Genomic DNA, 26,068 nt, shown 5'->3' with positions numbered 1-26,068 from the left:
TTTCTTGAAGTTATTTCTCTAATCTTGTTGTATAACCAATTATTTTAATGAGTGTAATAAATATTTGATTATTAATTATTTTATTCAAATAAAATATTTGTATTACATAACATAAGTAGTCTATACGCTTGTAAAACAAATTATAACAAATTATTTTAGTGTTTGATGTAATTTTAAATTGTTGAAATTAAATCGACTTTTGATTCTTATCAAAATTTTCACGTCCTAGTTGGGTTGGGCGGAACCAAAAATGCTATGCTTACATACAAGACTACTCGTGCTCCTGAAAGTATGCTTACACACAAGACTACTCCTCCTCCTCCTCTTGAGCCGCTACTAGACTAGTCTGTCTTCATGTGCATCAATTCTAGCAGTCATCTTAATCTTGTTAAAAAATTCAGTTACATGCAAATATTTCGAGCATAATTATGTGCAACACACTTTACAATTGCATTCATAGTATAAGATTTGATATTTCCATTCAACTTAGGAGAGGGGGAAAGCAAGAATATATTTCAGGTTCAATAGAAAACAAAATGGTCTGAGTATGAAAATAATGAAGATATTTCGGAGTAGAAAGGAAGAAGAGAAGGAGAGGGGATAAATGAATTTCTAAGAATAGATTGGATCAAATGAATTGAAGAGCAGCTACTTCTGCGAAAAATCTCAAAATCTAAACATTCCACAAGCCTCAATTTCTAGTCATGGACATGGACGGATTGGATGGATCCATAAGGCGGCTCTTCCATCAATCAATATGATTATATGAACTCCCTATTACCCTGTCATAACAACAACAACAAGAGAATCAGATCGTTTCTTTTCTCATCTCGTTTGAGAAAGATTTGGAGTAAATCTTAGAATTTAATCAGTAAAAACAGCATTGCTGAATCAGATTCATACAGATATAGATATGTTATTACTTGAAGCTGAAGAACACAGATGGATTTGGAGATAGATATGTTATTACTTGAAGTTCATGGGAGGAAAAAACTGAAGAACACACAGTGAAGAAGGGACAGCACCATATTCTTTTGCTTAAAGTTGGTTTCCAGTGCTAAACTATATATCAAAAGAAATCTACCTTAACCCTTTAGTGGGCCTCCTTTTTGTAACCCTTTAGTGTTTGTGTTTTAGTCATTTATGTCTTGGGGTTTGGAGTCTTACTAGGATGCTAAAAGAACACTATTTAGAACAAAAACTACAGATGATCTTGTGGAAAACATTTCAGTGTGCAAAGAGGAATTACCATAGCAAAACAACTGTACACGTGGCGGTTGTGAGAGATTCCCCACAATTACAAATCAATCACTTTTTCACGAATGGTTTTTGGCAAACAAGGAGCCTCTGGTCACTGCCACTATGAAAGTCAATCACCCTTGCCTCCCAACGAATCTGTGTAGCAAGCATTCGCACCTTCTCTATTGCTCCCACTTTGTCATTCAGGATAACCCATCCCTGAAAACCAATAATCAAAATTATCGATATTATTAAACAGGGAGAAAAACAAGCCCTGAATTCATTTTTATGGACTGGACTAGTACCTCAGGCCGCAGTATACGATCCATTTCCACTAATAATTCAATCATGCTGCACCTACTTGAAAGTAGCTGTGAGAGGAGCCCATTTGCATGGAGCAAATCATATGTTCGTGGATAGGTGGGGAAAGGTTGGCACCTACAACAAAAGGACGGAAATTGTTCTAAAATGCCCGTGAATTTGGGGGGTGGGGAAGAACCAGATTGAAACAGAGTGGAAAACGATTACATCACGTGTCATTGAAAATTCAAAAAAAAAAAATCAAGAATCAACAGTAACCTTCCATTACAGAAAGCTATAAGCACATGTGTAATCATCAGTAAAAAGTTGAATATTTGTATTTAAAAGGTTAGCGTAATGATTCCAAGCCCACTGAGCTAGCAGATATTGTCCTTTCTGCGCTTTTCCTTTCGGGTTTTCCCTCTCAAGGTTTTTAAAACGTGTCGGCTAGTGAGATGTTTCCACACCCTTATAAAGAATGTTTCGTTCTCCTCTCCAACCGAGGTGGGATTTCACAGTTAGTGTAGTGTGAATCAACACTGGAAACACAGTTCCAACTCAACACAAACCAATAGGACCAAGATGCACGTAGCCTGATCTCTCATAAAGAGAAGTTTTTTATGAAGATGGGAGGAAAGAACTGCATACCAATCGTGCAGAACACCAGCAAAACCTTGATCAAGTATGAGCGGAAGTGTATTGGGAGACTCAACAGGCACAACATTCATAACCCAAACTGTTTTCTTCTGCTCCACAAACGCAGCATTTAAACCGCCATAGTGGGCATTCATGTCCATCACATTGCGTATCATGTTAAATGGAGGTAATGGATCTTCATCACCAGGCCTCTTTGGATGGTCAGAGAAAATTAAGGGCGTAAGTAAGGACCAATAGTTTTTCAAATGGGATCGCCAAATTTGTAGGTCATCAGAGTAGTCTTCTGATAGAACACCTGCAGAAATAGACAAAGGAAAATAATCAATAGCCGCACAAATACCATGCTAAGCTTCAGTAAACATTGTGCAGACCAATATAACCCATCATAACACTAAAAAAAAACGAACTAAACTACAAATTCACATGAAAAAACAAAATAGAACCATTAAGGAAGAATACTTTCCATGAACTTCAAGTTCAGCTGAACTCAAATGGGAACCAGAAGACCTGTTCTGGATTGGAACCCACCGCTTGCTGGTAGTACTACTGATGCATGGTACGAGAGGTTGATAATATGATGGAGTATCATACCCTTCTTTACAAAGTGGTATAACTTTCTGCTTGCTAGAAGAAGAAAGAAGTTGAAGCATTACTAACTTTTGATACAACAATTAGCAACGACAGTGAACTACGTGCAATCAAACAAATGGTACACTGTAACATGGAGTATAAAAGGCTCAAAAAACAACACAAGAAAATGAACTCAAAGGTTAATTAGGAGGTCAGTAAGCATTCGGCTCACCGAGATAAATAGCAATGAGGATCTATAGTTTTCTGCCAAATATAGGTTTCATATTGCTGAGCCAAAAGACTCCAACATAATCTTCGGGTCGTTTCTTCCAATGGTGTCAAAATGTTTATCTTCTTGGAAGACATTGAACCTCCAACTGTCTTGTCTTTGGGAGACGTTAAAACAAAATAACCTCCAGGTCTTAGTAACCGGTCGGCTTCAATAAGGAATATCCCACCTGCCCATTATAAATATCAAGTCAATAAAACTACACTGCTGCTGAAAAAATCTCATGAAGGTTCATGAACATAATATGCATATGCATATAGTTTTTTGTGGTTTGTAAGTGCACCATATTGCTTTGGCATATCTGTAGATAGCAGTGCTCATCCTATTTCTTTCTTAATCTTGAAGACTCATAGCAAGTGTCTCGTCCTCAAGAAAATGCATCTAGGCTTTTATGAAGTAACCGTCAAATAAGATAAGATACATCTAAATTTATTCTCAAGTTACCTTTATCATTCCAAGAGACATCACACTGTGCACAGTGAACCATGTCAAATGACAAGGATGGATATGGAAGCTGTTTTGTAATAAAGTTTCCAAGCATCGCTGGAAGGCCCCTCTCGAGAGCCATTTGAACTTGGCTGCCAGTCGCCTCATAGGTTGTAATGCACATAGCCATTACATTCACTGATATTAAATGAGCACCAAAGCTTCCAAACCCACAACCAATATCTAGTATCGAGCGTACCTATAATTGACATATCAAATCCTTGATTCTTAAATAGCTTTACTGCACTGAATTGCAAAAAAAAAAAAAAAAAAAAAAATTGGAAGGACAGAAACATGGGTCACTATTATTACTTAATATGATATTTATCCTTTGGGTAATTTTAAAGAAGAACATTCAACTAGATTAACTTGTGGAAGGCATTAAATACACAAAACTCCTATAACAAACGAAGACAAACAGCCTATATTTCTTTGATGTGATTAAGGCTTACACCAGCTTGAAGAAATTCAGAGTCACTGCCTAAGCCAATCATCTCTGCAATTTGAAAAGAATACTCTTTGACTCCATCTCCATCCTCTGAGTGGAAAGCTATTTGGTTCTCTTCTAATAACATCAACCTTGTTTAGAAAAAGTAAGATGGTTATTTATATTAACATCAATGAAAATGACTACAAAAAAAAAAAACTTTTTTGGTTCTAAATACTCAATCCTTAGGGGGAAAATCTAAGTGCAATTCATGCTCGTCCAGTGGAGGTTAAGTACCTTTTGGTAGGGCTTCCAGACGACAGAAGTTGGTCTCTTGTTACCTTCACATTTCCACTCCATATTATATCCCTACCGACAGGCCAGCTTAGAGGGATCTTGTAGTCTTTAGGAGGACGAACCAGGCACCGTTCTGCTGTTCTCGACACTTCACAGTGCCTATCAAACTCCTCCCCTTCTTTGTATCCAGCTAATAAGTTTGCTGTGACATTGTAACATGGCACATGGTTTTCTCTATCTTTTCCACACAGCCCGAACTCTTTCAGTCGTGCAGTGGCTAATGAAAGATACTTCAAGTCAAACAAATCAATTGTGGCCTTTTCCTTTTGCCTTCTATAACTAGTATAAATGTCATACACTGGTGTGGTAGTAACTGAGTCAAAGACATTTGAAGTAGAAGTTCCTAGCACTGCAATTAATGCAAGCACGCTGATGAGGCACAAAATTAACCAATTGAATGGTGGTTTAGAGCCCAAGATTTCAGATATTTTATTGACCCAGGAGCTTCTCATGTCCAATATTTCTCAAGTCCCCTTAATAATCCAGCTCAGAACCACTCTAAATGGGGAGCGCCTTTGGTTTAAATCTCGAAGCAGAGCATAAAGCATAACCTACTACGTTGCGTATTCTTCTATATAGATTGGTATGAACACGAGCAATCAAAACAATCATTGAAGTCCTACTTATGCTCCTTCCCAATTATAAACGAATATGTCACATAACGCACCGCCAGATTAGAATGTTAGAAGAAGAAACACAAGCAAGTGGTACAGAAGCCGATCAAAATGGGAATTTCAGATCGAAGGCACCGTATTTGGATGCGCAATCACGGATCAGAAGCCAAGAACTGATTATAAGCAATGTCGAACCCCAATGGCGGAAAAGTTCTTCTACCCGAACTTAAATGCGACCAATCCAGCTCGATCAATGGTTAGAAATTCAGTTTCCAAAGAGCCACTAGCGGGATCAATCTGCAAACACGAGTCAAAGATCCATCACATCAAACAAGTATCAAAAAATGAATCTCACGACAAATTCCACTCACAAATATTCGAGATTATCATCATCCATTTCCTGAAATTCCCAGCAACAAGAACCAAAATGAAGGAAAACAAGACACACAACTTTCCATTAATAAATCAAAGAGCCAAACTCAGATCCCGAAATGGAAACAAAACCAACATAGATCCAAATATAAAAAGCAAAAGCACACACCACATGAATCAACAGCAAGCCATAGTAATTAAAAATTACATAAGAATCAAGTAAATAACAGAAATTACACACCAAAAACACATTCCAGCAACAGGAATTAGGGTTTTGGTGCATTAAACTCCGTGTTGGGTAGATGAAGAGAAGATTCAGACTCGCAAAGTAGGAGAAAGAGACGATCTCAACAAATCAGAATGGAATTTCTAGTTTATGGGTACCCGTTAAACTGGAGCATGTGTATTTATGGCATTATATGCCCCCCTTTCCATTTTTCGCTTTATATATTTTTCTGAGCCAATAATTGTTTGGCCTAATCGAGACCTTTCAAATATTTTAACAAAAAGAAAAAAAAAGGGAAAAGCGACGGCTGAGATGTGATTTTGAAACCTCCACATTAATTAAATCTTAATCAATGCTTTGTCGCAAATCAAATACATAATCTTTGAAATAGGCCACTAATTAATTAACTACAAAAAATGCTCAATTAATTTATTGAAATAAAGTTTTATGCATTATTATCCAAAAATAAAAACAATAATAATAATAATAATAACGGCGTCATTAAATATGTGTATTAATCAGATACGCCAACTTTGGATGCCAGATGGACAGAGAATAATAGGTAACTTTTGTCCCAGATAATAAAATATTCGGATTATTTTATTGCATTTTATTCTTCAAAAAATATATTTTAGTGCCCTAATAATTAAATCCATTCAAACTACAAATTAAATTCTTTTTTTTTTTAGCCTTTCATTTGATTATATATATATATATATATATATATATATATCGAATAAATTTCCTGATATTGGGTTAGATGTAACGACCCGATTTTTTAGGGACTCGAGCCACGGACGGTTACTCAATGACGTGAAAAATATAATAAAATGCTTAAAATTCAAAACATTTAAACACATGCATGTAATTTGAAATTTAATTAAAATATAGTAATGAAAATTTTATTTTTTTATAAAGACGAGAAGAAATCACTAAAATACATCTGATTTAAAATATGAAAGGCAGGATTTAAAGGTAAAGTACAAAGAGGACTACAGACTCAAATGTGATGGGATTCTCTATAGCCAACAGCCCACGTGTGCCTCCGCCTCGACTACTATGTCAAACTCCACCTCAAAAGAAAGTTGAAGTAGCAAGAATGAGTATATAAAATATACTCAGTAAGAAGCTTGCTAGTAGTTTATACTTCGTTGTTAAGTCTTATTTATCTTGTTCATCGTTCGGTATCTTATTCTCTTTTGGGAATTTGTTCCCCTCGTATAGGCTTTTCCTAGGCCACACCCTAGGTTTTCTCATTCTACTCTCTCTTGGTTCTTGGTCATATCTCGAATATTCTTAAGTTCTCTATGTCTCTAGCTTATATTTTCAGTAGTTCAGTCACAGGAATTCCTAGATGTTTTTAGAATGTATGAGTGAGAACAAAACATACGGGAAATACTAATGTTGATATATGGGATGGACTTCATTTTTAAGAAGCAAAACATAGTTAACATGATCATGTCGTAGGAAAATGCTGGAGCTATTAGGTGGCGAATCTGAAATCTAAATTTTAGGTGGCGAATATATTATTAACTGTGAAATTAAATTTCAAAAATATAATTAAAGTTGAAAATAGGAATTAAAAAAAAAAATAAAAATAATGTTCCCTCCCAAAATAAGATTAAAAAAAAAACAGATTATTTTTTATTTATTTGTTTGTCGTTTACAATATTGACATTTTGTTTAAAATACAATAGACAGTTTAAAAAACAAACATGTTTGTCATAATTTGATATTGTTTAATTGTCTCTGTTTTATTATTTTTACTTTATGGTGAAAATTTCCCATTTCTCTTTTACCATTTTATGAATTAAAAAATAAAATAATGGTTAAAACTTGGGAAGACAAAGATAGTGGTAATGGCGTATAGACAAAGCAAAAACATGAATCAATTTTGATAACCGAGTCAAGATCTGTAATTCACTTTATTTTAAACTATACCAATTAAATTAATAATATAGTTAGTAATTATAATGAAATTTTATTTTATTATCTAAAAAATATTCATTTATTGATATAAATTAGGAATGTTCGAGATCGTGACAGATCCTAATGGCGATGGAAGTATTGAACCAGATTCAAAACTCGTGAGCCCACTTGATCTGCAAAACCTCAACAAAATATCAAGAGAAGAATACTTACAAAAGAATGAAACTGCACTTCGATGTGATGCTTGTTATACATAAACTAATGCTTAACAAAAATACGAAATTAGATTAACCAAACGATCAAACAAACAATTAAGGTAAAATAATTATTGTCGGGTATTTAAAAAAGTTCTATCTATCTACTATATATATGTTTCATTCGTAACTAAAAAAATTTAAATATCAAATATTCATAAGTCACAGCCCATACTAATATTGATTACAAATTCAAATATTCTTAATCTTCGTAATAATACAACAATAAAAAAACATGGAACAAAAAAAAATGAATCAACTGTGTATATATATATATATTCTAAAAGTGGTTAAAAATCTTATTTTGAAATTTGAAATTTTATATAGATTTGAGGTGATTCTCAAACATTTATTTTATAAAATATATATAATAATAATAAATAAATAAATAAATAAAAGGTGTTCATAAAGATTTTGTTGAGAATAAAAGTAAATTATAAAAAATAAAAAATAAAAACTAAAAATAGACTAAACCCCTGAAATTTTTAATTATGAGATAAAAGTAATTACTTAATTTGTGTATCCCAAAACCCAACAAAACGGTTGTAGAATCCGACCCTTTACTTCTCTGAAGTTACCAGCAAGACAAAGTCAAAGATTTTTAAAAAAATTTAATATAATTTTGGTTGCAGACTATAGCAAACTTGGAACTCATCACATCTGTTGATTCTTGACGTCTCCCACTAATCCAGACCGTTCATTAGAACAGCGAAAGCTTTTCTTCTATTTACACGTGCATTTCATCTTTTTGTTGCCCTTTTCATTCTCTGTTTTCATGCACAGAATAGAATTCTTCTCCCAACTATATAACAAAATTTAGTGGGAGAGAGAGAGAGAGAGAGAGAGAAGGAGAGAGAAAAAGAAGGGAGGAAATGGACTGAGAGGTGAAGAGACAGGAAGAGCCATGGGTGCAGTTCTAATTGCTACTCTTCATCTCAATTTACACAAATTTTTGTTCCCAGTTTTCATTTTTGTCAGATCTTGTTCTTGACCAGCATTTTCCCACCTCCAAGAACATATCATTTTCATAAATCTATATACATGTTCAAGTGATCTTGTTCTAACTGGGTTTCTTTGGCTGTGATCTATGGAGAATTCTAAAGAAAACAAGTTTGTGTGCAACTTTTGTCACAAAAGCTTCACGTGTGGGAAGTCCTTGGGAGGTCATATCAGAATTCACAAGAACGAGAAACAAACGGAAAGAACCAATATCTTGAAGTTTCAAGTTCCTACAGAGAGAAGAAGAAGCAAGAGAGATTCAGAATCCGAGTTTGCTAATGATAATTCAGGCTATGGCTTAAGAGAGAATCCCAAAATTACACAGAGATTTGCTGATTCGAGATACCCTTTAATGCAGGAGAAGTTTTGTAGAGAATGTGGCAAAGGGTTTCAGTCCTCAGAAGCTTTGACTTGGCATTTGGCTTCTCACTCTCAAAACAATATTTATGGGATCCCTCATCAAAAGCGGGAGTTCATAGACAATCGATCGGACATACCTGACAAAGTCCGGGAGGCGGCTATGTGCTTGATGATGATGTCTGATAGCAAATCATTTGCCTCTCACTCTAATGGAAGGCTGGAAAAGCTAGACGTTTATGAATGCGGCGGTGAGAATTCCGACACTGAAAATTTCAGACAAGAAGTCTACAAGAGAGTTAAACTGAAAGTGTGTCTTAATCGGGGTGTTATGGATGAAGAATATAAGAACCCAGATGGCAAATATGGAGTCAGGATAGGAAAAACCAAAGAGAATGATGAACAAGTGCATGCATCTTCTTACAAGTATGAGCTAAGAAAGAGGTTGAACAATGAATCATATAGTCCTAATTTCAGAGAGATATATACAACAATGAGCAATGGCTGCGAGTGGACGCATCAGTCAGGTGAAAACAGCGTTACAAATTCCATGTCCATACCAGCTAGGGAGTTAACTGAGTTAAGCAATGGCAAAAACAAGACTCACCAAGACAGTTCTGGAAATGAAGAGAAGAAATTAGGAGCCAAAAAGAAACACAAGTGCCCAATTTGCTTCAAGGCTTTCAAATCAGGGCAGGCTTTGGGGGGACATAAGAGGTCCCATGTGGTCGGGAGTTTAGAAGAGGCATCTATAGTGACAAGGCCAGAGTCCAACGGGATGAGTGGTCTAATTGATCTTAATGTTCCTGCTCCTATGGAAGAAGAGGAAAGTGGGAGATGGGGTTAAGGCTGATGAAGGATCCAGGAGCATGTAGCCACCAATCCAATAATACGGGCAAGTCTGTGATAATTGGTTCTATCTTGTCCTGATAATGTGAGGTTATCAAACTTGCAAATGAAGTCTGTAGGGCATGTTTTTGGCATTTGCTTTTTTGTCTTTATCATTGTTTTAGGTTCCTTAACTTTTTTACTGATTTTTTTATTTTTTGGACCAAACATGTGAGCTGAATCCTCTATTTCAAATTTATTGTCATGTCCAAATGTTTGGGCATTAAGCTTGGAGGTGGAGGAGGGGTTCCCTATTTTTCTCTTTTCGTTTCTGTCATGAATTTAGGGTCGTTTTGTAGTGATTCTCAGTTGAAATCCCTCTCCGTTCTCTTCCCCATTCCCCGTTTAAATGGAAAGTCCTTGTCTTGTTCGGATTAAACAGACATCTCTACCTAGAAATGATCTAATAAAGCTATGAGAATTGTAACCAACTTCTTATGCAATTGGGTTGGTTTAATTTTGAATAGGCTAAGATGTTCAAGTTCATCTCCTGTTTGTGTCTTCTTATCTCATTTGGCAATTACAATAGCAATGAGTTGGAGAGCAAATTTTATAGGGAAGGGAAAAGAAATCAAACCGTTTGAGATAGCAGCAATAGTGGAGAAATCTTTCATATATCTCTTGTGTACTCGTGAATGGTTCTGTCACTGCTGAACTTGTATGAACCAGCTGTGTTTAAGATCGACATCTTGGTCCATCTCTGTACAGTACATGCAGACGATTAGGAGTTTAGCAGCTTGGCTCATTAGAGAGTACAGAGTTTGGTGATTACCTTTTGATCATGATAGCCCTCACCAACCCTGTCTTGGCTTGGCACTCTATGTAACTAGGGAAGTCTTGGTAAACGAGCAAACAATCAGCCTCACCATAAACTTCATTTCCAGGATTGGAACGGTGTAAGTCATCACTAGCATATATTGTCTTTTTTAGGCTCTTCCTTCCGGACTTTCCCTCAAGGGCTTCAAATGCGTCTGCTAGGGAGAGGTTTCCACACCCTACCTTCGTTCTCCTCCCCAATCGAGGTGGGATCCATAATCCACCCCCTTTTGGGGTCTAACGTCCTCCCTAGCACTCGTCTCCTTCTCCAATCTATATGGGACCCCCCCAATCCACCCCTCTTGGGGACCCAGCGTCCTTGCTAGCACACCGCTTTGGGGCTCAGCCTCCTCGCTAGCACATCACCTGGTGTCTAGCTCTTTACCATTTGTAACGGCTCAAGCCCACTGTTAGTGGATATTGTCCTCTTTGGACTCTCCTCTGACGCTTTCCCTTAAGATTTTAAAACGTGTCTTCTAGGGATCCAAGCCAATGCTACCAGATATTGTCCTCTTTAAGCTTTCCCTTCCGGACTTTCCATCAAGATTTAAAAACGTGTCTGCTAGAGAGAGGTTTCCACGTCCTTATAAAGAATGTTTCGTTCCGAATGCCTTCACTTCCTCAAACCGTGGGGCTCCTTTCAGGTGTAAGAAATGTTGCTTTTCACAACTATGAAAAGCTTTGAAGTTTAAAAACTACTACTGATTCTTCTGGGATTCTAGCAAGAATTTCTAAGCTTACCTTGCCTTTAGCTCTTCCTTTTCTTAGGCCAGCAATTTCATGCGCCCATCCAATCTTCCAATCAGTATGCATCCATCCGTAGCAAACTTGATGTTACTGGTTGCACTGGCCTCCATTCCAGCCGTGCTTTTCCAATCAAATTATGTAACATGAAAAACAGTGCAGAAATCAATACCCAACCTAGAAAATTAATATCGAAGGCTAACCTTTCCAAACCAATTGTAATGGCTCCTAAGAGCTTTAGGTCTCGATATTTGGAACAATTTATTCATTCATTTTCATTAGTTTAATGTTTGGTCTTATGAGATTGATCTTAAGAGCCAGCAAGGTAATCCAAACTTGTAAAATTAACTACCTGATATGCTGGGATGGATCACCGCCAGGAACGAGCAGTGTGCAGGCTTGTCTCCTTCTTCAGCAGGTAACGATTCCTCGTCGAGGTCAGCCACAGACTCCGCCGCTGATTTTACTAGCAGCTCCATTACCGAGTCTTGTAATTCAAAAATTTCTACAATCATCATTTGTTTCAGCTTTTGTGGAGCAACATGAACACTGGCAGGCTAATGGAGCGCGGGAGACGGAGGCCAAACGTCTTGGTTTTTCTTGAATTTTCTATTTCCTTTTTTTTTTTTTTTTTTTTTTTCATCTTATTTGCAAAATGCCGTGAAAATTAATATAAAATGTTATGACTATTTTAAGCCCTAAATTAATAATAAAAAAAACATTGATCAAATTTGCCTTTGGTTTAAAAAAAAAATACTAAACTGAAAAATATTTTTTACTTTCAATAAAAATTGTAAAATTGACTTTGATGGACAAATTAATATTTTATTTAAAAATATTTCATTAATAAACTTCACTAGTACCCGACTTAAAAATAAAATTTAAAATTTCTTTTATCGTCAATATATAGATAGAAACCGTGTATCTACACCTCATAAATCATTTTTTTTTTCTTTCAATTTTAAGTTTACTAACCATAAAACTTAGTTTAGATGTATTAATGTTTATTTTTTAAATTTTATGAGTATTTTTTAAACATGGTATTAGTGGTTTGTTAGGACATGTCTTAGTTTTAACTATAACTATTTTGGCTCTGAGATCTCCGACGTAGAGTTCTACTCTCTGTTGGGAGGAACTCGCTTAGAGTATGTCACTTCCCCACCTTTGAGGGAGTTAGGTTGGTAATTTTTATTTCCACCACTTGCGGACGTTTAGTTTTGCCTTATCTTATGGGACTGATCGATAGATATTGAGATCAAACAGTCGTTTGGTGGTAGCATAGGTTGTGGAAAGGTCTTGAACTTTTTGTTTGTAGAGCTTGGTTTTCGCCCACAACTTCAGCCTCTTAACAAAATTGAAGACCTTATCTTTCTCAGGCATATCACGGATATTTAACATAAGCCCAGAAAAATTGTTTAACATAGTCCTGCATACTGTGAGTATGTCTTAGCTCTCTTAACTTACTTTATGCAAGTATCTTAACATTTTCTAGCAAGAACTGAGAGCGTAGTTGTTGTTTTAAGTCATCTCAAGTGTCCACAGTACATCGATCATCTTGAATGTCCATGTACTTTGATCACCATCACAATCTTGCATTGTTGGTGAGATGCATTGTTGCCAACGTGACTTTCACTTCTTCTGCCACGATATTTGTGGCTCAAAAGTAGTATTCGAAGTCAAAGATAAAATTCTCTAGAGCCTTGATGTCTCGAACCACAAATAAGTGCTTGGGCTCCAGGACCTTTATCTTGTTAAATTGTTCTACACTCCCGATTGAGATTTGGTCCCCACAGCTACCATAGTGAGGTTTAATATAGTGCTTAAATTTGCCTCTTAAATTCTCGTTCGAAAGTTTAGTATATTTTTAAAACACTTTTAAAAATCAAAAGAATATTTTGATTTTTTAAAAAAAGTTTAATATTATTTTTTAAATAAATACAGACCATTTCCATTTAAAACTAATTATAGTCGTCTGAACAGTTTAAAGTTATTTTTTAATTATGGCATTAATAAAAAAAAATTAAATATATATATTTTTAACCAAATAGTTTTTTTTTTTTTTTTTTTTTTCTTTCTTTCTTAATTTAGCCTAAAATTAATATTTAGTTATTAAGCATTTAAAGAAGCACGTGCGGCGCGCACTGCCAACACAAGTCTGTCTATTTTTCCTTTTCCCCTTTTAGAATTTAAAATAAAAGGAAAGGAAAAGAAAATCGAAATCTGAGAAAATTCCAACGGGCTAAATTTGTAAGGGGGGACAACAAATTTCAAACTGAATATTTCTTTCGTAATTCAACTCTCATTTTTTTTGAGCCAGTCGGGGACGTACAGTTCTTCTGCTTTTCTGCGTCGCCTCCCGTCAATCTGTTACGGATTCTCAATTTTATCTGTGTTTAAGGATCGTACACGCTGATAATCGTCAAGAACAAAACCCACAATTTCGCTTGCGTTTCATATTTTCTTCCTGCTTCGGATTTCCTCCTCCAATTTTCAGGTACACTCATTTTTCCCTTCTCGATGGTTTTCGTTGAACGTTCTATTTCCAGTTCATTGCTTTGGTGATTCATCTTGTTGTTGAACTTATATTCGTATTTACACTGCATTTCTGTGATTTTTCTCTCCTTTTGAACCCTCATTTTCCGTTCTTATGGTTTATCTGTATCGTTATCGGTTAATTTCTAGGAATATCGGTTGTCGCTTAGATTTCGATCCCTAATTCTACGCTTGAATTGCATTCTGCATTCTTATTTCCAGTTGCTTTTTGTTAGTCTTTATATGGTAGAATGGTAGTGTTATTTTGTATTGTTTACTGCGAATCTATTGTCCTCCCGGAGTTCTGTTTCTATCGAAATTGTTGGCATTACGGCCTTTTTCCTAAATATTCTCACTACTATTTTACAGGTACGAGTTATATTCATCAGATCCTTGTTTGAGAGCCGCTTACCGGATAGTTTATTAGAATTCAAGAATTTCTTTGTAGAGCCAGGATGTTTAGTTTCATGAAATCTCCCGCGAAAGTTACTAAGCAGAATTCTGTAGATGAATTATCAGGCGGATCTGGCACTAATCCTTTTGATTCAGATTCTGGGCCTGAAGCCAAACAAACTCTTAATGCTGCAAGAAGAACTTCTTCTGAGCCTGTGCTCGTTATACCGAACTCCATTTCCGCCAACGCTTTTGATGATGATGATGATGATGGTTTTGTTGGAAAAAGAGGGACTGCAACTTCTGCAGCCTCTAAAGACAGGTACAAAAATGATTTTCGTGACTCGGGAGGACTCGAGAACCAAAGTGTGCAGGAATTGGAGAATTATGCTGTGTATAAAGCAGAGGAGACCACAAAATCTGTTAACAATTGCTTGAAGATTGCTGAGGACATAAGGGAAGATGCTACCAAGACCCTTGACATGTTGCATCAGCAGGGTGAGCAAATTGAGAGGACCCACAGGATGGCTGCTGATATGGATAAAGATTTAAGTAAGGTAAGCTCTTTTCGAGTTTCGATCAGACACCTTGCGGATATATTTCTATCCTATGTTGTTATTCCTGAAATTATAGTTGGCTCATGTTGATCTGATATAATTAAAAACAGAATCAGATTATTCAAACTTTTAAAGTTAGCAGTTACGAAATATTTGGCTTGCAAGTTACGATGAGATTAGGTTGTGGATGTCCTACTCTGTAAGTGATGGAAGATGTTCAAGAACAAAGAACCTTTTTGTTTGCTAGGAATTTGTTAAGCAAGCCAGAAATGATTGAGTTTTTCTCTTTCCTTTTCGTTGTTTATGTATGCATTTTTTATGATCCTTTGATAGCTCCTCCATGTGTTTGTCAATGGTTTCTTATTCATTATTGTTAATGACAGGGTGAGAAACTTCTGAATAATCTGGGAGGCATGTTCTCTAAGCCATGGAAGCCAAAGAAGACCAAAGAAATTACAGGCCCTCTTATAACAGCAGGTTATATTTTCACTGGTTCTTGTCACTAAACACTGTCATTCTTGTATCTTACTGCCACTTCCATTTTATCTGCTATTAATTATGTCGGCTGTCCAGATCATTCCTCTGGGCGAACTGAAAACAACAAGGAGCAAAGGGAAAAACTCGGTGTATCTACGGGCAAAAAACAGTCGGGGACTAAAACACCGCCCTCTGAACCAACAGGTGCAATACAAAAAGTTGAGGTGAGAGCGTCGGCCGTTATCATTTCACTATCTTAAAGAGTATAACATTATCATGGATTCAAATTTAACCGATATCTAAGAATGTTAATTCAGGCTCAGAAGGAAATGCAAGATGATGCACTCTCAGATTTAAGTGATATCTTGGGTGATCTGAAGAGTATGGCTGTGGACATGGGAAGCGAGCTCGACAGGTCATACATGTCTTCCTATTTTCTCAATCTAGATATTGTTGTATTATAACTCATCAATCTGTTGGCTTATTACATAGTTCTGAATGGTTACTACTCTCTGGAAAATGCAGGCAAAACAAAGCTCTTGATCATCTAAGCGACGATGTCGATGAGCTGAATTCTAGAGTGAAGGGCGCCAATCAGCGGGCTCGTCATTTGGTTGGGAAGTAAATCCTGCCTCTTCCCTCTGTTTGTTTCTAGCTGGAAGCATTTCGATCAAACATTCTTTAATTGTTGGTGTACTATTCTTTTCTCATGTGGTCTTATAAGATTGCAATAAGTACAAAACTTTGATTCTATTCTTTCAATGAAAAAGCTTATCCCTTCATCTTGTTTTAGATAGATACTAGGAGCTGAACATTAGCTGCTACCGTTTTCTTGACTAAGTTAATGGAAGATAAAGCCAGTTCAAAAGAGAAAAGGGAAGAAGTAAAAGAAACTCAATTGGGGCTTTTACATACATAGATTTCCACAGATTCTAGCAAAACTACATTAACTCCATAAACAGTAAACTAGGAATGAAAGTTCCATAGTGCCCCTCCCAATGAAGAAAACCTCATGAATCCTGCTCTGTTGGCATTTTGTACCTTATGCCTCCAAAATTAATGAGACTCATGGGTTTCTTTTGAATCTCGCCTCCGAACCCGACACCTATGACCTAATTCTTTTTAAGTATATAAAAAATCCAAATCTTAGAAGTAAATACCTTGCCATTTCCATGCTTGTTTTTGCCAGTTTTCACATCAAAATGAACTCCAACGTTCGCCTCCTCTCAATGGTTGAACTTTTAAGCCACCAAAACTCGAACACTTCGACGCAAAAACAAGAGTGGAAATAGCAACAATAACCTGAAACAAGAAAGAAAAACAAGACAATATGACATTGGACAAAACTTGTCAACTAATTAGCGTAGTCTTCTTCTGCCTTTGGTCATGCACGAAGATTAAATATTCTTCTTGATCCTTAACTATAATAGGACTCAAGAAAAAAAGGGACGTGCATGATATACTACTGGAATAATAGCAAGAAAACTGAGAAGGGAAAGGGATAAAATGGCTGTGTTCTGCTAAAAAAAATATTCTTTTTGCTCGTTCTGTGCTTTCTTTTTCTCTTGTTCAGTTGTGAAGAGGGTTTGGCCCCGAGGGCACGAGTCTCTTCTCGACGCCATATCGGGCGTCAATCTCATTGTGTGTCAGCATCGGCGGGACATGAACAGGTAGGTGGTGTTGGTAAACTCTATAAAGGTGAATACACAAAGAACGTGAGTTTTCATGGGTTAGAGCATCACAAGGATGAAGCTGCAGTTCACGGTGAGGCAGTTGGTGGCTATAGGGGGTCGGAGAAGCGTCTGGCAAGCCGGTGGAAGGTGGATAACCGGAGAGTCTGGTGGCGGATGAGTTGACAAAGACGAGTAGAAGCATCGATATCATCATGAAGAGCTGGGCATTGGTGGCAGAAGACGATGTACAGGGAGGGAGGGAGGCTTTCATTGCCGAGTTCTGATAGAGAGAGAGAGAGAAGGGCGGGGAAGAAAGGAGATAAAAGAGAGGAGATGGTGATAGGGAAAGGGAAGAAGCTTAAATGCAGAGCGAGAGACTCATGAGGAGGGAGGATTTATTATTATGGCCTTCGGCTGAGGGGCCTCCTCCATTGGCCAAGGGTATAGTTGCCAATCACTTTCACTCTTCATTATAGAGCTTTTGCTTTCATGCAACTAAACAATCATCGTTTGATCATTCCATCTGTACTTCAACGGTTCAGATCGTCTTTATTTTTCCAATATTTCCATGTTAATATTCCCTCATTTTATTCACTAATGCGAATTTGGAAGAATCGGTTTTTTCTTCGCCCGACCCATGTGTCAGTTCTCAACGAATGTGTCCGAACAAGTCAAGATGCTTGATGTGTCTCGAGATCTAGGACAACACAACGATGCATGGATTGTGTTGTTGAGAAACGAGATGACAATGAGATGCAACGTTGTTGTGTTGCAACGATTGAACATGCACGCACAGATAGCATGTGTGGCCGTACAAGTTTAGATTCTGTATAAACGATGGTCGACGGTTCAATGAAGCCACAAAGCTGGACGAAAAATATGAATGGGGTTTGAATTTCCTTTAAGACTGGTCGTGAGCGTGTCAAGATTATGACTCTGCACAATTGAAAAAGTACGCATAGTTGAAAAAGTACGAACGTGATAATTGTTTTCAGTGACTTATTTATTAAAAGTTCCATGTTAAACTGCAAATCGGAACGTCTAGAGTCAAGTTACACGGGTATGCACAGTAAAATAATTAAATAATTAACAAAAAAAAATATTTTACTATTATGGTTATAACATTTAACATTTGTCAAGACAATTTGGTGACTTGCATTTATTTATTTTAAATAAGTCAATGACATAATTACAATATTTTCGACCATTTTAACAAATTTTTAATTCATATGTGAATAAATATTGAATATTCTATTTTTATTAAGTTATTTATATAATCATTGGTAAATTAAAATTTATTAATTTGTGTTTAATATTTCATTTAATTTTTAATTATATATGTGATAGAACTATTTATTAGTAAAATTAAATATGAAACGATAACTATTCATAAAATTAAATATGAATTTATCCTTTTTTTAAAAAAAAAAAAAAAAAAGATTACATTTTTTATCTTTCATTTATGATTTATATCTTAAATAATGAATAATAATCAATAAGGTTGAAGTTAAGCCACCGACGAGTAGCGACTTTTCCGCGTTTGCTGAACGAGCCAAATCGAGAGGGAGTTCGTAGTGAAGAGAAAACTGGAGTTTTGGTTTCTGCTTGAAGCGCGCAAGTTCTGAAAATTGTTTCTTCGCTTAGATCTGTCGAATCGAAATCGATTTCTTTTCCGCATTTTTGAATTTCATTAACTTCTCGAAGTTAAGGAACTCACAGATCTGAAGGAATGGCGCGGCGACTGTCACTGCCCGCGTTTTGTGTATTCATTATTTGCTTCTCTCTGCTGAACGATCCTGTTCTCTGTAAAACCCTTAAACGAGATGGTATTTACAGCGTTTTCACTTTTGGCTTCTCTTGCTTCTGTCTAAATCTCGCTGTGATTTGCGTTTCAATGGACTGAATAATTTGTATTTTGCAGTTAAAGCATTGAATGAGATCAAGGCTTCTCTTGGTTGGAGAGTGGTGTATTCTTGGGTTGGAGATGATCCGTGTGGCGATGGTGATCTGCCGCCTTGGTCTGGTGTCACTTGTTCTACTCAAGGAGATTATAGAGTGGTTACTAAATTGTATGATTAGATTTCATCTCAAGCCTTTTTTCTTCTCTTTTGTTCGTTTAGTTTATTGAATTGATAATTATTGTTTGCAATTCGCCTTGTTGTTCTTGTTTGATTCTTATCTGTATGATGCGTTAAACTGGGGTTATTTATCTGCTACTGTAGGGAAGTTTATGCGGTTTCCATCGTCGGCCCTTTTCCCACTGCTGTAACCAATCTCTTGGATCTTACTAGGCTGTAAGTGTTTCTTTCATTTAATGTATTAGAAAATTTTGTTTATTCAATACCAAATCATTGAATGAAGCAATTATAACCGAAGGGAAAAACATGGATTTTCTCCGTTAAGATTTTTCTATTATCTCTGCCTGTTTATCGTGTCATAACTTTTGATTGACTCCATAATCATGGATTTTGCTTTCTTTTATCTCAAAACTCTTGCTCCTTATGTTAGAGAGAAAGTAGTTTTAATCACTTCAATCAATGAATGTTTAAATGTTTTGTTATTGCAGGGATTTTCATAATAACAAGCTGACTGGTCCAATTCCTCCTCAAATTGGACGGTTGAAGCGTCTTCAGATACTGTAAGTTCCTTGTCCTACTCTTTCAGAGATGTGATGTTCATTCGGACCCTGATTTATTTATGCATTGAGCTTATTGACTTGACTATGAACTATACTGGCTCATCTAGTTTAACAAGGAAAGAGAATTTTAGAGCCACCCACACTTTTGGGTGTTAATTTACATGTTCTGATCTAGGATTCCTTTCACGTTTGCTAAAAATTTATAGCTTTTGGTTCCTTTTTGACTCCCATTTGTTACTGATTTTTTTGGTTCCCCCCATTAGTAACTTGAGATGGAATAAGCTGCAAGATGTTATACCTCCTGAAATTGGTGAACTCAAGAGCTTAACTCATTTGTAAGTAATGCTTGTTCTTGCCGTTGATCTATCCTTTTCTTATGGTTTAATGGTTATTTTTTTTCGTTCTTTGGGCTCTTTGCTAATTTATGTGTAGCTAAATTGGTTGCTGAAAAAATTTTCTGTAGATATTTGAGCTTCAATAATTTCAAGGGAGAAATTCCGAGGGAGCTTGCTAGTCTTCCAGAGCTTCGCTATCTACACCTACAAGAAAATCGTTTCATTGGACGAATTCCTCCTGAATTGGGCACCCTGCAACATCTTCGCCACTTGTAAATTTCACTTACTTTACTGTTGACAGATCTCATATTTCAATTCTATTACCGTTCATCAGTCTAACTCTGATTCTGCTATTGGTAGGGATGTTGGTAAGAATCACTTGGTCGGTACCATTAGGGAACTCATACGTATTGATGGCTGCTTCCCATCTCTTCGCAACTTGTACGTAGTCTATCCAAATTTTTGAATTGCACCCAAGTTTTTATTTTCCTATTTTCCCATTGGAAATTATTGAAATTTTGACTAACTAAATATAATGGTGTGTAGGTATCTTAATGATAATTATTTTACTGGAGGAGTTCCAGCTCAACTTGCAAACTTGACAAACTTGGAAATCTTGTATGTTTCTCTTTTATTCTTTGGGATTTTGAAGACTGATAATGTTCATGTTATAGAATCATATTCTTTGTTCTCTCCATTTTTTTTTGTAATGAAGTCGATGGAAGTGATTTTTTTTTTTTGTTCCTTTTCGGGTCAGGTATCTATCACACAACAAGATGTCCGGAATAATTCCCGCTGAATTAGCACGCATTCCAAGACTGACTTATTTGTAAGTACTTAAATCCCTGACTCCCATGGCTTCCCTCCAAAATAGAAAAAGAAACGGATCTTCAAAGTTGCTACTGCTTTTCTTCCTGCATAAACTATAAGAACGTCTTTTCATGCTCTCAATATGAAACTATTTGTTGCTTGACATTCCTTAGCTAAATGACAATACTCCTGATATCATATTTTTGAAGCCTGTCTTAGTAAATTTGGTTCCATGTCTTATCATATTTCATGTTATCTTTGTTGAGGATTGTTGGGAGGGAGTCCCACATTGGCTAATTTAGGAAATGATCGTGGATTTATAAGTGAGGAATACATCTTCATTGGTATGAGGCCTTTTGGGGAAGCCCAAAGCAAAGTCATGAGAGCTTATGCTCAAAGTGGACAGTATCATACCATTGTGGAGATCCGTGATTCCTAACAGTCTTCACCAAAACTGCTTTCTGCCTTCCTTACTCATATATATGAATGCCGATTACTTCTATGGGCAAACGTTTATTATTCTGACAACTCCATTGCTTGATAAGATATTATTCCTAGTGAAGGAAACTTTGTTGATTCACAGGTTCTTGGACTACAATCAATTTAGTGGAAGAATTTCAGATGGCTTCTACAAACATCCATTGTTAAAAGAGATGTGAGTTATTTCTTCTCTCTTTCTTTTAATTTTTGCTGCCATTTTCATTTGGATTTTCTAAATATGGTTGACAGGTTCATCGAGGGTAATGCTTTTCGCCAAGGTGTTAAGCCAATAGGCTTTCACAAAGTTCTTGAAGTTTCAGATGCAGATTTCCTTGTTTAAACCACGCTTGTCATTCTTTATTCAAGTTGAAGCTTCATTTTTATGTTTAACCCAAAGGGTTATTCCTATTATGGGAATTATAAAGAACAAAAGAAAAAGAAAAAAAAAAAAAGCTTCTTCCATATGTGAGACCGTAGCTTTACAGTTTTCGTATCTTTGAGATGAAATGACAATTTTGTTAGGTGTTAAATTATTGTTTTAATCCCAAAATTATGAATATATGAACAAGCCTTTGGCATTGCATTAAAGAAAGTCCAAGGGATTAATATTTGTTCATTCTTTGCCCATTGAACAACACTTACAAGATACATTTTTTAATAAAACAATCTTTAATCTAATGTAGGTTAATTATAACACCATTTCATTTGAAATTTTTAGTACTTCATTAATTGCAACATTATTTGATTGAGCGGACATATAGTGCTATCTCCTTCTCCTTCTCTTGTTCGATTATACTAAATTTGGCGAGCTTTATATCTTATATGGACACTTGAGAACCCTTGAGATTCGCATGTCTAAATTACCTTCAGAACTAGAGACTAATTGACACTAAATTTGGCTTGAGCTTTCATATTAAATATGGACGGTTGAGAGTTTTCCGGAAAGCTTGAGAGCTCAAGCTTTCCTAGAGTCCAAGACACTAAATTTAAATTTGCTTTCTTAGAGTCGGACACTAAATTTGCTTTCTTAGAGTCCAATTGACACTAAATTTGGTGTGAGCTTTCGAGCTTTCATATTAAATATGGAGCTGAGCTTTCCTAGAGTCCAATTGAGTCTGAGCCTTTCCTATTAAATATGGAGCTCAGCTTTTCTAAAGTCCAATTGAGTATGAGCTTTTCAACATGGATTGAAGTCCAATTGAGTATGAACTTTTCAACATGGATTGACATTAAATTTGGTTTGAGTTTCTTTTATTTTTTATATTATTTTGCGTCTGAGTTTCTTTTATTTTTTATATTATTTTGCTTATGCCCTTTATTTTGTATTGTATTAATATATATATATATATATATATATATATATATATATATATATATATATATATATATATATATAACTGTAAAAAATCAAATATATCCCGCTAACTAATTTAGAGGTGAATTGAAATTATTATTTTCTTTAAAAAAAAAAAACTATCCATTCTAAAAATAGCAAATTTTTTTGAAATCACATGAATTCAAAATTGTGTGATGTAACAGTCTGTTACAATCGTATCTTTTTCTTCTCTATAAATAGACCTCACTAATTAGCTCATCTCACTTACAAAAGCTTCTACACAACAATGGCGTCTAAAGCTTTCCTCTTTGCTCTCATTTCCTTCATTTCATTCTCCTCTTCTATCTTAGCAGAATTTGTCAAAGTTTCGGTGAAAGGAGTGACCACCATTGCTGAAACCGACAATGATTTCATCTGTGCTACTCTGGATTGGTGGCCTTCTGATAAATGCGATTACGGCCAATGCCCATGGGGAAAAGCTGGCCTTCTCAATTTGGTATACTTTTCTTCTTCATCATCTCATTGTTCTTCATGTTTTCTAACTGATCATGGAGGCTGCTCTGTTTTCCTTAACAGGATCTGCAGAACATTATCTTGTCTAAAGCAATCAAGGGTTAGTAGTTTTCTGTTCCTGATTTTCATGTTTGGTTCTTTGATAAAATTCGTGGGATTCGCTTATTTTTGTCTAATTTTTCAGAGTTCAATCCTCTGAGAATCAGAGTTGGAGGGTCACTACAAGATCAAATCATTTATAAAGTTGGGAACTCAGTGAAAAAGTGCCCTCAGATGAAGAAACAAGACAATGGTTTGTTCGGATTCAGCAAAGGTTGTTTCCACATGGAAAGATGGGATGAACTTAGCGACATGTTCAACAAAACCTCGTAAGTAATCAACCAAAAAACAGAGTAAGAACAGATTAAGAACAGAGTAAAAATCGATGCTTTTTTTGTTGCAGGGCTCGGATTACGTTTGGTTTGAACGCTCTAATCGGTAAAAAGCCATCCAACGATGGAAAAGGCACATGGGTTGGTGATTGGGATCCACGTAATGCTCGAGATTTCATTCGATACACTGCCTCTAAAGGCTACCAAATCGACTCTTATGAACTGGGTAATGCCCAAAATCTTACTTTGAAGGGGAAATCCTTCTAATTTGACTGAGTTTTGGATTTGAAATGAACAGGAAATGAGCTTTTATGAACTGGGTAATGCCCAAAATCTTACTTTGAAGGGGAAATCCTTGTAATTCGACTGAGTTTTGGGTTTGAAATGAACAGGAAATGAGCTTTTATGAACTGGGTAATGCCCAAAATCTTACTTTGAAGGGGAAATCCTTGTAATTTGTTTGAAATGAACAGGAAATGAGCTTTCTGGTAGTGGGGTTTCTGCAAGGCTTGAGGCTGATCAATACGCCAAGGATCTTACTCTCATGAGACAGGTAGTGGAAGAAGTTTATCCTGATGCCAACAACAGACCCAAAATCCTGGGCCCTGCTGGATTCTTTGACAGAGAATGGTTCAAGACCTTCCTTCAAAACACTGAACCCAACGCTGTTGATGGAGTCACTCACCATATTTACAATCTTGGTCCAGGTATAGGACACTCCATTAATGGCGGATTTGATGTTCTTAACCATGATCTGAAAAGTTCGTGCATGATATTTTGTATGCAGGGGTTGATCCTGAGCTTATCTATAAGGTTCGAGACCCTTACGTTTTGGATCAAATTGCTCAAACTTTCAAGGAAGCTGCGGACGTTTCAGCCAGCTTTGGGCCGTGGTCTAAGCCTTGGATTGGTGAATCTGGTGGCGCTTACAACAGTGGTGGCAGAACTGTTTCTCATACCTTTGCTGATGGCTTCTGGTTGGTGAAGCTGGTTTAATTGGGGATTAATGAATGAATTATCCACTAATTAGTTTATTGTTTGATTGATTAAGGTACTTGGATCAATTGGGGATGACGGCCACGTTCAATCATCATGTTTATTGTAGACAAGCTTTGATCGGTGGAAACTATGGTCTGCTTAACACCACTTCGTTCATCCCTAACCCAGATTATTACAGGTAAATTTTGATCGAGATAAAGCCCTTAATTAAGGGTTTAATCATTGGTTACCAATACATCTCTATTGGTACGATGTTTTTTAAAAGAACTAAAAGTATAACCATGTCGTTTAACTCATGTCAATGGAATCTTCGAGTGTGAACCTCGAAAGTGTAGTCAAAAGTGACGTCGAGCCTCCATTAGGAAGAGGCTGCTTGAGAGTTTCATAAGCTTAAAGAGGAGGCTGTTATGTACTTTACTTGAGAGCTTAATTTAACCATGTCGATAGAATTCTCAAATATTCTACTCAAGTTTGGAGCCTATGCATCTTGACTAAGGTCTCATAAACGTGCACTTTCCTTATGCATCCAGCCGCTTCACTAATGTGAATAGGTTATAAAGGTGGATTGGTTATATACTCTAATGCGCGTTCCTTCTTCGAACCTTTTGATATACTACTACTTTGTTCAAGCGGAGAATTGTGTTGGAAGAGAGTCCACGTCTGTTAGACCATTCAAGATGGCGCATTAACATTTTGGTTGGCTGGAAACAGCGCACTTCTATGGCACAGACTAATGGGAACGAAGGTCCTGTCGGCGTCCCACGACAGCTCTCCATATCTTCGTGTCTATTCTCACTGCACTAAGAACAACGTAATTTTCTCAACTTTTTATATTTAGAAAAATAAAAAACAGGGTTTTTCTTAAATCATTATTATTACGTTTACAGGACGGCGTGACAGTGCTTCTAATCAACATGTCGAACTCGACGAGCTATGATGTGAAGATTGTGAGCGAAAGAAGGCTTTATCCCAACGCCATGGGCGGGCGATTACGGGCAAGAGAAGAGTACCATTTGAGTCCCAAAGACGGCGATATTCAAAGCGACGTGATGCTCCTCAACGGATCTCCTCTGCAGCTGACACCCAAGTTGGACATTCCCGGCATGTCGCCCAAGCTCGTGGATCCCACTTCTGCCGTGTCAGTTGCCCCTAATTCCTACGTCTTTGTCACCATTAAAGACTTCAAAGCAGCTGCTTGCGCCTGAGTTTGTTGCTTTTTAGATAGGTTTTAGAATTAGCGTTTCAGAATAGGAGATTTTAGCTGTTCATTTCTTTGTGGGTTTTCTTGTTGCGTAGTTAATGGTAAATTGGTTTCTAATACGCTTCTTCTTCTTCTTGTTGTTGTTCTTCTTCTTCCGTTCTTGGTTGCTTCTCCAGAGCTATTAAATGCTAAATCCAAACGAAAAGAAACTGAATCAGGGGGGGTTCTT

General features: G+C 36.4%; 5 protein-coding genes across 6 annotated transcripts; 4 read left to right on the top strand and 1 right to left on the bottom strand.

Moving 5' to 3' along the window:
• Nucleotides 1-457: 457 nt before the first annotated feature.
• Nucleotides 458-5,724, bottom strand: LOC111796955 (putative methyltransferase PMT5). Of its 2 annotated transcripts, none has more exons than XM_087118022.1 (10): nucleotides 5,553-5,724; nucleotides 4,266-5,236; nucleotides 3,994-4,120; nucleotides 3,500-3,740; nucleotides 2,999-3,224; nucleotides 2,661-2,820; nucleotides 2,188-2,492; nucleotides 1,545-1,677; nucleotides 1,250-1,458; nucleotides 458-782 (listed from the first exon to the last, which is right to left on the bottom strand). In XM_087118022.1, the coding sequence occupies exons 2-9, from the start codon at nucleotides 4,775-4,777 to the stop codon at nucleotides 1,309-1,311; spliced, it is 1,854 nt and encodes a 617-aa protein (XP_086974148.1). In that variant the 5' UTR covers nucleotides 4,778-5,236; nucleotides 5,553-5,724; the 3' UTR covers nucleotides 458-782; nucleotides 1,250-1,308. The 2 variants fall into 2 exon arrangements, with proteins under 2 accessions (XP_086974148.1, XP_086974150.1); XM_087118024.1 differs by lacking the exon at nucleotides 5,553-5,724 and adding an exon at nucleotides 5,311-5,460.
• Nucleotides 5,725-8,200: 2,476 nt separating this feature from the next.
• Nucleotides 8,201-10,347, top strand: LOC111811031 (zinc finger protein ZAT9-like). Its single transcript, XM_023697816.2, has one exon. The coding sequence runs from the start codon at nucleotides 8,808-8,810 to the stop codon at nucleotides 9,921-9,923; it is 1,116 nt and encodes a 371-aa protein (XP_023553584.2). The 5' UTR covers nucleotides 8,201-8,807; the 3' UTR covers nucleotides 9,924-10,347.
• A 3,425-nt stretch (nucleotides 10,348-13,772) lies between these two features.
• LOC111791477 (putative SNAP25 homologous protein SNAP30) lies at nucleotides 13,773-16,265 on the top strand. Its single transcript, XM_023672844.2, has 6 exons — nucleotides 13,773-14,018; nucleotides 14,426-15,006; nucleotides 15,390-15,483; nucleotides 15,580-15,707; nucleotides 15,801-15,898; nucleotides 16,009-16,265. The coding sequence occupies exons 2-6, from the start codon at nucleotides 14,512-14,514 to the stop codon at nucleotides 16,106-16,108; spliced, it is 915 nt and encodes a 304-aa protein (XP_023528612.2). The 5' UTR covers nucleotides 13,773-14,018; nucleotides 14,426-14,511; the 3' UTR covers nucleotides 16,109-16,265.
• A 2,386-nt stretch (nucleotides 16,266-18,651) lies between these two features.
• Nucleotides 18,652-22,035, top strand: LOC111787890 (uncharacterized). The gene is made up of 11 exons (XM_023668017.2): nucleotides 18,652-18,982; nucleotides 19,078-19,225; nucleotides 19,379-19,450; nucleotides 19,723-19,794; nucleotides 20,058-20,129; nucleotides 20,258-20,401; nucleotides 20,490-20,570; nucleotides 20,676-20,747; nucleotides 20,887-20,958; nucleotides 21,523-21,594; nucleotides 21,669-22,035. Exons 1-11 carry the CDS (start codon nucleotides 18,886-18,888, stop codon nucleotides 21,757-21,759), a joined length of 993 nt encoding a protein of 330 aa, XP_023523785.1. The 5' UTR covers nucleotides 18,652-18,885; the 3' UTR covers nucleotides 21,760-22,035.
• Nucleotides 22,036-23,009: 974 nt separating this feature from the next.
• LOC111777618 (heparanase-like protein 1) lies at nucleotides 23,010-25,975 on the top strand. Its single transcript, XM_087117228.1, has 9 exons — nucleotides 23,010-23,251; nucleotides 23,332-23,368; nucleotides 23,453-23,636; nucleotides 23,711-23,865; nucleotides 24,113-24,346; nucleotides 24,427-24,616; nucleotides 24,691-24,816; nucleotides 25,350-25,449; nucleotides 25,526-25,975. The coding sequence occupies exons 1-9, from the start codon at nucleotides 23,042-23,044 to the stop codon at nucleotides 25,841-25,843; spliced, it is 1,554 nt and encodes a 517-aa protein (XP_086973354.1). The 5' UTR covers nucleotides 23,010-23,041; the 3' UTR covers nucleotides 25,844-25,975.
• Nucleotides 25,976-26,068: the final 93 nt, after the last annotated feature.

Source organism: Cucurbita pepo, chromosome 1 (genome assembly GCF_057944985.1).
Source record: "Cucurbita pepo subsp. pepo isolate OVF chromosome 1, ASM5794498v1, whole genome shotgun sequence".
Lineage (NCBI taxonomy): Eukaryota > Viridiplantae > Streptophyta > Magnoliopsida > Cucurbitales > Cucurbitaceae > Cucurbita > Cucurbita pepo.
The sequence above is the reverse complement of the archived record's forward strand: the minus strand, read 5'-3'. Positions and strand labels throughout refer to the sequence as shown.